Genomic DNA, 11,201 nt, shown 5'->3' with positions numbered 1-11,201 from the left:
CCCCTCCCAGCCCCAGTGAGCACCCCCTCCCACAAATCGTTGTTGCCATTGCTTGTGTTCATGGTGGCTGGATGAATAGATAGATGCTAGATAGATGGATGGATGCTAGATGAATAGATAGATGGATGCTAGATGAATAGATAGATGGATGGATACATATTAGATAGTTTTGTGTAGTTTTATTAGGTATTTAGATACATACTAGATAGTTTTTACTAAGTTTGTGAATATAGATGAATTAGATGTTGGGCAAGTTTGTGATAGATGGATGGATATTGGTCAAGATAGTGTTTTGGTAATGTTGATTCATATATAAGAAGCAAATCAAGGCACATGGTTTCTAAAATACTTAATAAAGATTTTTTTTGCAATTTGACATGTTGTTTCATGTCGATTCATAATGTTGTGCCAAATGGTTAATGTGATATGATGACCTAATTTTTTTTCACTCGGTGTAATTAACAGGATCTGTGGTGTTCCATCTTCGTGGAGTGATCATCGACGTTGGAGGTGTTGGTCCACGATCGTCCCTCTCCTTTGATCGACTACATCGGAGGGTGAGCAACAATTCCATGACCTCGTCCACTTTTTTTTTCCATGTCACTAGATTGAATTTTCACATCAAGTCGCGTAACCTAGGTCTCCCGTCCGAAAGGGTTGCATCGATAAATATGCATTCAATTGCATATTTATCACCGCAGCTCTTTCGGATTGTCCAGCGCTTTCCACGGACAGCCCGAGGATGTGTAGATTGGGTACGTTGTTCATGCTCTACCCCGTTCCGAGACAGGATTTCGGCGGCGCCTCCCTGTTGTTCTCCGGATGCACATTCTCTCGGCATTTTGCCGAGACGTGTATTTGGAGAACAGCGGGGAGGTGCTGCCGAAATTTTGTCTCGGAATGGGGTAGAGCATGGACCGTACTCAATCTACACATTTTCGGGTGGGATTAGGACCCATCTTTACCTATTAGAGATGTAGGTGGATTACTCGTCAACCTTGTAAAAAATAAAATATCGATGTTAGTAATTAAAATGAATCCTTAATTTTGTTATGTGGCTTCCAATAAAGCAGAGATGGCAGATAATCAGTGGATGTATAGTGGGTTTTTCCGTCGGAATCAAGTAACAACAGAGTGGGTCGAGAAAACTGATGTGTTTTTGAAAGAGATATTCCGTAGTCCAATGAGGATGGTGCCAGAATGCCCGTGTGCCAGATGTAAGAGACATATCCGCAGAGATAAGAGTGAGATGACTAAGCACCTTCGCACGCATGGATTTATGCCCAACTTTAATATGCCGATGAACTTTGCCCAGCGGGACCGTGGTAGAGAGGATGTGATACGACAACGCATCGCTGGTTATGAGGACGATGGGGTTAGAGACATTCTAGATGATGTCTTTGCTGCACAGCCGACACCTCCGTCACATTCAGCGAATGAACCGGAGGAGCCGGAGGAAACCGCAAAGGCCTTCCTGGAAATCTTGGCCTCGTCAAAGAAACCTCTCTATGAGGGTGCCAAGCTGTCTGTGCTGGATGCCATCTCGCAACTGATGGCAGTGAAGGCTGAGTACGGCTGTAGCTGAGGTTGCTTCGAAGCATTTCTGGGAGTATGGGCTAACAGCCTGCCCGAGGGCCATGAACTGCCGAAAACCATGTACGGTACGGAGAAAATCATGAAGGCGCTCTCCATGGACTATGAGAAAATACATGTTTGTCCAAAGAATTGCCTTTTGTTTAGACATGAGTATGCGGATGACAACTACTGTAGGAAGTGCGGTTCCTCTCGGTATATTGAGGTGGTCGATAAGCATGGTCAGAAGCGGCAGCTAAAAATCCCTGTGAAGGTTCTTCGGTATCTTGATTTTATAAAAAGACTGCAGCGCCTTTTCATCACCGAGGAGTCTGCCAAAATGATGAAGTGGCACAAGGAAGGGAAAAGGTACAATCCAAAAAAAATTGTACATACATCAGAAGGTGAAGCATGGAAGTCATTCGATATAAAGTACCCGGAGGAAGCAGCCGAGGCTGGGAATGTCAGAATTGCTATAACAGGTGATGGGTTCAATCCATATGGTATGTCGTCTAATCCATACAGCTGCTGGCCCATATTTGTTATTCCGCTCAATCTCCCTCCCGGCGCCATAATGCAACGCAAGACCATGTTCCTGTCGCTTATAATTCCGGGGCCTGAATATCCAGGGAAGAATTTGAGTGTGTTTATGCAGCCGTTGGTGGATGATTTGCACCATTCTTGGTACTTCCCGAGGTTGACATACGACCGGCATCTGCAGAAAAATTTCTTGATGAAAGTTTGGCGACAGTATTGCATGCATGACTTTCCCGGCTATGCCCTGTTCTGCGGATGGTGTACAAGTGGAAAGATGCCTTGCCCAGTGTGCATGCAGGCCTTGATTTTCATTTGGATGAAGAAGGGTGGCAAGTATGTTGCCTTTGACCAGCATCGACAATTCCTCCCTCCAGACCATCCTGATAGGGAAGACAAGAAGAACTTCACAAAAGGAAAAGTTGTCCATGAAGTAAATGAGATTCCAACGTTTTCTGGTGAGGATGTGCTTGCTCAGCTCAAAGCTCTTAAGCCTGCCTATGAAGGGAAAGGCAAAGGCAAAGGCAAAGGTAAAGGGAAAAAATATTTTGAAGGATATGGTGAGACGCACAACTGGACTCACATTACCCCCTTCACGCAGCTTCCCTATTTTAAGGACCTCAAACTTCCATACAACATCGACGTGATGCACACCGAAAAGAATGTCGCAGAGTCCCTTTTTAACACGATCCTCAACATTCCTGATAAGACAAAGGATAATGTTAATACTAGAGTCGATCAACAGAATATTTGTGATAGACCACGTCTTCACATGCAACCTCCCACAGGCAGTCGAAAATCTTGGTTCAAGCCAGATGCTGACTTCGTACTTAAAAAGGATCATAAGATGGAGGCATTCAAGTGGCTGAAACACGTCGTGAAGTTCACTGATGGTTATGCGTCGAATATAAGTAAGGGGGTCAATCTTTTAACGGGCAGAGTGACCGGGCTCAAGAGTCATGACTATCATGTATGGATTGAGCGGATTATGCCGGTGATGGTTCGGGGCTATGTTCCCGAGCGTGTCTAGCGTGTGCTTGCGGAGTTAAGCCATTTCTTCAGAACGCTTTGTGCTAAAGAAGTATGTCCTGAGAAGATAAAAGAAATGCATAAGAAGGCGCCGGAGTTGATATGCAAGCTAGAGAAGATCTTCCCGCCAGGCTTCTTTACTCCGATGACACATCTCATTTTGCACCTTGCGAACGAGGTATTGTTGGGGGGCCCTGTGTAGTATCGTTGGCAGTACGGCCCTGAGAGATAGAACAAGCATCTGAGATAGAAATGTGGAAACAAAGCTAAGATTGAAGCTTCCATAGCTGAGGCAGTTATCCTAGAGGAGGTGGCAGACCTCAGGACAGCCTTCTATCCGGACCATGTTCCCACGTTGCACAATAAGGTGTCTCGATACAATACAGAAGAACCCAAGTATAAACCCAAGTTGCCTCTATTCACCAGGCAAGGTGGCAGGGCTGGATGCTCGACATCTTATGTCATGCCACGAGATGAGTGGGAGGATGTCATGTTCTATATCTTGCACAACATGAAGGAAGTTGAGGATGAGTGGATGAGGTAATACCTTTGCACCATTCTTTTAGTCAATTCGTTATGTTCACTTTGCCTAGTTCTTATACCGCTTTTCTTATTGTAGTCGATTCGTTGAGGAAGAATGGACAGGAATGCTGCCTCCTACTGAAGCGGAGGCACTTGCTCTTCTCCGAAAGGGTGCTGATGGAAGGAAAAATTTCGTTGCATGGTTCATGGAGAAAGTAATTTTTCACACTTTCAATTAAACTCATGCACCCTATAATTTCAATTAAACTCATGCACCCTATAATTTCAATTGAACTTGTAGGGAAATGATCCGACCGAATCAATGGATGAAGAATTGAGATGGGTTTCCATGGGTTTTGACCCTGTCGTCATGACATGCGAAAAGTATGATGTGAATGGGTATCGCTTCCATACAGAGGAGCACCAGAACAGTCGGCCTGATCCCAAAACCATAAATACCGGAGTCTTCACTGAAGGAGATAATAAAATAGATTACTACGGAAGGGTAGGAAAAATATACGAGCTTACATTCAAACTTGGCCGCGAACACCTAAGTCTCACTGTGTTCAAATGCCGATGGTTCGACCCCAAAAAGGGCCTGAGACATACGCCTTCTATTGGTTTAGTTGAAGTTAAACCATCAACTGTCTATGCCGGAGCTGATCTCTTTATCGCTGCTACCCAGGCCACACAAGTATATTATCTGCCTTACCCATGCCAGAAAGAGTACCTAAAGGGTTGGGAAGTTGTGTTCAAGGTGTCGCCGCATGGTAAGCTACCGGACCCGAACGATGATGATTACTACAACATAAACCCCATGACATACGAGGGAGTGTTCTATCAAGAGGAACATGATGACGTGGTCCGAAACAACGAGGATGATGACTTGGGTTATGTTGACCTGGACCCAAACGACGATGACGCAAGGATTGATGGTGAGGCAGTTGTGAATCAAAGAGACATAATTATGCTTGAAAAGTTAAATGAAGACGCTGACGATGAGGAAGAGCCTCCACCTCTGTCAGACAACGAAGAAGATATACGTGATAGTGATGATGAGACCGCTCCACAAATAGATTACAATAGTGATGATTCATATGGGTTCTAGAAAATGTAAGTTCTTTTAATGATCATTACAATAGTATGCTTAATGTGCACTTCTGGTATTAATGTTTTTCCTGTATGCTTGTTTAATTGATATCCTTACTAATTGTTTATTCTCTTCTCAATGCAGGTTTGCTAATCATGGGCAAGTCCAGTGGTGCTAGTTTCCTCAGTAAACTCAAAGGAGGACTTACTCGGAGTGGACGAGCCCACAAGGTTCCCTCTCGACTACACGAGGATGGCACCTCACAGGGAGGTGGAGGGGTCGGGGGAGGAGACCCTAGAGGAGGAGGCGGTGGGGGGAGAGCCCCTAGAGGAGGAGGAGGTGGGGGGAGAGGCAGCCGGGGCAAAAAACTCCGGGCCGTGTCCGAAATAGGAGGGTCTTCTTCGATGCCCTCCCATACAGAGGCACCTTCTGAGTCTGAGGAGGAGGAGTATGTTCCTGATGGCGAGGAGGAGGAGGCCGAGGAGGAGGGTGAGGAGGAGGAGGCCGAGGAGGAGGGTGAGGAGGAGGAGGCCGAGGAGGAGGGTGAGGAGGAGGCCGAGGAGGGTGGAGGGGAGGTTGATCCCGAGTTGTGGGGTGACTTGCCACCGGGTGCTCCGCAGGGGTGGCTGCGTGGTAATGCCGGACTACCTACACCACCTTCTATCGAGGAGCACAAGTGGATCATTGAACCTGTGGGGATAGAGTAAGTGCCTCTCAATCATATTTTCAACACATGACAACATTTTCTTATTGTACACATGGCAATCATTTGATTCTTTTGCAGAAACTGGATCCTTCGCGGAAATGGCCGTAAACCGAACGGCCTTATCACTGTCCTGTTGAAGCACTTTTGGCCTGGCCTATTCTGCCCGCGGCCAGACAGGGACCGCAGCTGCGGGTTTTGGCCACGAGCTGGGCCCACTACGAGGCTTGCAACAACGCGGAGTACGGGACAGCCGCTAAGGCCGTGATCACCAAATTTTGGGTAAGTTCTCTTCTGAATCACTTGTCTTCAGTTTTGTTCATAGTTTATCATTTGATCACTCAACTCATGCCTTGTTTGCTTCTGGTTTATGCAGCAACTCTATAGAGTTCTTGACGAGCACAAGGCCAGAGCCGATGTGGTCTTGCTTGCGGCTGCGAAGAAGAAAGCTCGTCAGTTGCAGTACGAGGTGCACTGGGTTGCCGTCTCGCAGTACTACCACTACTACCTGCACCAAAATATGACCAAAAGTCAAGCGCAGAAGCAACGACTTACCTTGAACAGGGAGCAGTTCATGATGGTAACTATTACTAACTTTTCATTGTTTCAAGCAGTCAACTCTATGTTTCGTGCTCACATGTCATGCTTCCAAAATTTGCATAGGTTGTTCCTCGTTGGTGCTATGGAAGGCATGACAGATGGGCGAGTTTGGTGGATAGGTGGCTCGGCGCCGATGCAGAGTTTGCTGCCAAGAGCATCAAGGGCCGGGCTAACCGTGGAGCCGACGGGACACACGGCCAAGGAAACAGGAACCACTGGAGCTTCAAGGCCATGAAGGTATATCTATGTGCATGATGCATTTTTGTTCTTCTTTACCATCATGTTCTTATGTATGGCTAACTTCTATTTGATGTTGTAGGAGGACAAGTTGAAGAGGCCGCTCTTAGACATGGAGTCGTGGAAGCTGGCCCGCGAGCGGAGTCGTCGCAAGGAGGGCGAGAGCCAGCACTACGGCAAGACCGAGGAGCACCTGGGGTCTTACATTCATCACTATCAGGAGTTGCATCCGGATGTTCCTGTTGCCGAGGTCGCCCAGTCTCAGATCGACGACACGGCGGTGGTGGCCATCCAGGGGAAGAAGAATGGCCGGTATCCGTGTTTCGACGGCTTGATCACTCCTTCGATCTCGTACACACAGCTTCGGGCTAGCAACCCGAGCCAGTTAGAGAGTACGGGGCGTTCACAAACTCCTTTAGCCCGCCAGCATGCTGTAAGTACTTCCTCTTTATCTTTTTCTATCTAGCATTCTCAGTTTATTTTTAGCATTGCTCACTTAGAAACAATCTAAATTATGTAGGCATATAAGGAGTTTGTCGAGCATAGGAATCTCGAGGTGTGGGAGTACTTGAAACGAGTGAAGGCAAATGATGATTACAACCGTCAGATGATGACGGTTAGTTCTCCCCTCTTAAAACCAAGCTAAAATTTTGCACTTTCATTCCTTCTGATCTTCTAGTTTGCTTGTTTAACTAACATTCAGGCTATGTTGGCGGCTTGGAGTAACGGCACGGGTCCACCACAAATGGGACCCCCACCACCACCTGCGGGAGAACCCCCACACGTGCCCACGTTCGATGAATGGGTGGCACTAGGCAGTGATGGTCCGGTTAGTACATTTGCCTAACTACTGACAAACTAGTTCTCGTTCATTCAACACTATCATATCATATTTACTGTTAGAATCTTTTCTGAAACATGTAGGGGACCGGTGGCTCGACTCCTGCTCCGTCGACCCCAGTCACTCCGATCTGGCAGAGTGGTGGTGGTCGCGATGGCAATTTTGGCGGAGGTGGTGTTGGTTTTGGCGGAGGTGGTGGTTTTGGCGGAGGTGGTGGTTTTGGCGGAGGTGGTCTTGCTTAATGATTCCGTGCATGTGGCCATCGTGCCATGCCTTTCATATTCCTACTTTTATGATGTTTCATGTCTTGCACTACTTTTATGTTCATGAACTTGAGTCGGTGATGATCTTTAGATGATGTGATGAACTTGAGTATGTTTAGATGATGATGGTGAACTTGAGTATGTTTAGATGATGAACTGTCATATTTCTGCATAATTTCATATTGTTCTGTTTTGAAATGCTGTCAAATGAATTGGAAAAGAGAAAACAGGGAAAATAATAATAAAAAAAAATTATGCCTACGGCAAAGCCGTCGGCATATATAAGCCCAGGAGTCACCAGGGCTCGCCACGTGGCGGATCTATGCCGACGGCTTTGCCGTAGGCATACCTCTGCTGCCAGGAGTAACCAGAAGACGACACGTGGCAGGGCTATGCCTACGGCAAAGCCGTCGGCATAGATGAATCTATGCCAACGGCTTTGCCGTAGGCATAGCCCTGCCACGTGGCATTGCATGATTCGTCCGCGTTTTTGATGGCGCGGTCTGTTGCCGTCAGACGAAAAAGACTGCCGACGGCTATACTATGCCGACGGCTGACGCTAGGCCGTCAGCATAGGCCCCTATGCCGACGGCTTTACTATGCCGCCGGTCTGACAAGACTACGCTGACGGCATCTACGTCGACGGGTCTATGCCGACGGCAGCCATAGGCATAGACCTATGCCGACGGCTTGGGGGCCTATGCCGACGGCCCTCGGCCGTAGGCATAGACCGCGAGTCCGGTAGTGATTATTGACCGAACATTTCGCCTTGTACACAAAGTCATTCCTGACGCGGCATGCAGCTTAAAAAATTCCAGCAGATAAGATTGCTTGGGCACATCAGAATCCTAATTAAGAACTGTAGTAGCCAACACGACTGGAATCACTTTTTTTAGCAAGTGCTTGTGTTTGTCTCATAAAAAAAGCTGCCTTTTTCGTGTCGTCGTCGCATTTTTTTTTCTTTTCTTTTTGAGGCAATCGTGTCGTCGTTGCAGGCAAGTGATGAAGGAATTCGCGGCGGAGATCGAGAAGCTGGCAGAGAAGGTGCTGGACCTGCTATGCGAGAACCTGGGCCTGGAGCAGGGCTACCTAAAGAGGGCCTTTGCCGGGTCCAGGGGCCCCACGTTCAGCACCAAGGTCAGCAGCTACCCGCCGTGCCCGCGGCCGGACCTGGTAGACGGCCTCCGCGCGCACACCGACGCCGGCGGCGTCATCCTGCTGTTCCAGGACGACCAGGTGAGCGGGCTCCAGCTCCTGAAGGATGGAGCATGGGTCGACGTGCCGCCCATGCGCCACGCCATAGTTGTCAACATCGGCGACCAGCCGGAGGTGATCACCAACGGGCGGTACAAGAGAGTGATGCACCGCGTGCTCACCCACACCGACGGCAACCGCATGTCCATCGCGTCATTCTACAACCCCGGCGCCGACGCCATCATATTCCCGGACCCGGCGCTCGTGGGCGCTGCCGACGCTGGTGAGAGGAACGAGGGCGAGGAGGGCACCGCCGTGTACCCGAGGTTCGTGTTCGAGGACTACATGAACCTGTACGTGCGCCACAAGTTCGAAGCCAAGGAGCCACGGTTCAAGGCCATGAAGGCAGACGCCGCGCCCATCGCCACCGCGTGATAACTGACCGGACAAGAGTATTTGAGATGTATTTTATTTTCTTTTGGACGTGCCATGTATCCGGTTAGCTTTATTGCTTATAAAAAAATCATGGGTAATGTATTTTCGAGTCCGACTCACAGATTCTTGTCCGGGCACTAAATTCCGGGCATTTATATTTTGTGGATTATGGCATGCTGGTACGTGAACTTAGGAGCGTTTGCATGGTGACGTTTGACATGTTAGATAATATCAAGAATAAACGAGACATGAGAGACACGGATTTTTACGTGAAAACCCTTGCGGGAGAAAGCCACGGACGCACGAAGGCGCAGTCACTACGAGGATGAGTATTACAAGAACGAGACGACATATCGTCTTAGGTGCGACTACATGGGGTATATCTGAGGGCAATACATAAGAGTCCTTGTAGGACAAGTAACCGAGTTGTACTCGTACGCGTCGGTACCACACAAAGGCCCACACCATATATACTACATCTAGTCCAATACGGTACTAGAATTTAGATCATAATTTAACAATCTCCACCTTGATCCAAATTCCCTCAAGTAGTCGCAGAAATTAAATAACTCCATCCAAATCAGCATAAACACCTTGTGAGTCAAAGTCCATAGGACTAATGAGAAATACCAACTAAGCCTGAGCAAAGCTCAAACTTATTGGTCGGAACTGGCTCTGTCATCATATCAACAGGATTATCATGAGTACTTATTTTGCATACCTTCAAATCACCTTCACCACCAACATCTCGAATATAGGTGATATCTGACATCAATGTGCTTTGTTCTCTCATGGTGCATTGGATTCTTGGTAAGATATATAGCACTTTGACTGTCACTAAATATGGTAGGGCAAGATGAATCTTCACAGAGCTCAGTGTACAAACCTTTCAACCATATAGCTTCTTTGCATGCCTCAAAAATAGCCATATACTTAGCATCAGTAATGGAGCAAGCCACAATAGACTGCAAAGTTGCTCTGCAACTCACAGCACAATCACCAATGGTGAAAACATAACCTGTGAGTGATCTTCTCTTATCCAAATCACCAGCAAAATCAGAATCAACAAAACCAACAAGTCCATCTCCAGTTTTCCCAAACTATAAATAAGCATTAGAAGTACCTTGCACGCATCTGTAAATCCACAGAACTGCTTTCCAATGCTTTTTTCCAGGATTAGCCATGTATCTACTGACAACACTCAATGCATAAGATAAATCCGGATAAGAACAAACCATGGCATACATAAGTGAACCAACTGCACTTGAATAGGGAAATCTAGATATCTACTCAATATCGGAATCTGACTTCGGACATAGAGCTGATGACAATTTGAAATGTGCTGCTAACGGAGTACTGACCGGCTTGGCATTATGCATATTAAAACAACGAAGAACTTTATCAATATATCCCTTCTGACTTAGATATACTTTTTCAGATGGTCTATCTCTGGATATTTCCATGCCAAGTATTTTCTTTGTTGCACCCAAATCCTTCATCTCAAATTCATTACTCAATTGCTTCTTTAGTTCATTAATCTCTGACATACTCTTTGTAGCATTTACCATATCATCAACATAAAGGAGCAAATAAATAGTTGAACCATTGACATTTTTCAAATAAACACAACTATCATAATTAGACCTTTTGAAACCTTGAGAGAGCATAAAGATGTCAAATCTCTTGTACCACTATCTCGGGGATTGCTTCAATCCATAAAGAGATTTCTTTAACTTACAGACAAGCTTTTCTTTTCCAGGAATAACAAAACCTTCAGGTTGTTCCATATAAATGTCCTCTTCCAATTCTCCATGTAAAAATGCAGTTTTAACATCCAATTGTTCAAGCTCAAAATCATGTATGGCAACAATACTGAGTAAAGTGCGAATAGAGCTATGCTTCACAATAGGAGAAAAGACTTCCTTTCAAGTGAATAGGTTTTATATCTTGTCTCATCATTAGGAGAAACACCTTCTTTCCTCTTGAAAACCCACTTGCAACGAATAGGTTTCTTCTCTCTAGGTAATCTTACTAAATCCCAAGTGCCATTCTTTTCAAGTGAATCCATCTCATCATGCATAGCGGTCATCCACTTAACTATCACCAGAAATAATAGCCTCGGAATATGAAGAAGGCTCAAAATTACCTTCAATTTCTTCTCCAACAGATAAAGAAAAGGAA

At 46.3% G+C, this 11,201-nt stretch overlaps 1 protein-coding gene across 2 annotated transcripts in view; it reads left to right on the top strand.

The window, feature by feature from the left end:
• The window catches only part of LOC119320090 (1-aminocyclopropane-1-carboxylate oxidase 1-like), a 40,604-nt gene extending 31,399 nt beyond the window's left edge, over nucleotides 1-9,205 (top strand). The window contains exon 3 of one of the 2 annotated variants that reach the window (XM_037594221.1): nucleotides 8,366-9,205. In XM_037594221.1, the coding sequence (XP_037450118.1) occupies nucleotides 8,366-9,020 (655 nt within the window). In that variant the 3' untranslated portion in view covers nucleotides 9,021-9,205. The remainder of the gene's footprint in view (nucleotides 1-8,365) is intronic. The other variant, XM_037594222.1, reaches the window with a different exon arrangement.
• Nucleotides 9,206-11,201: the final 1,996 nt, after the last annotated feature.

This window comes from Triticum dicoccoides, chromosome 6B (genome assembly GCF_002162155.2).
Source record: "Triticum dicoccoides isolate Atlit2015 ecotype Zavitan chromosome 6B, WEW_v2.0, whole genome shotgun sequence".
Taxonomy (NCBI): Eukaryota; Viridiplantae; Streptophyta; class Magnoliopsida; order Poales; family Poaceae; genus Triticum; species Triticum dicoccoides.
This window is presented reverse-complemented; position numbering and strand designations above follow the sequence as displayed.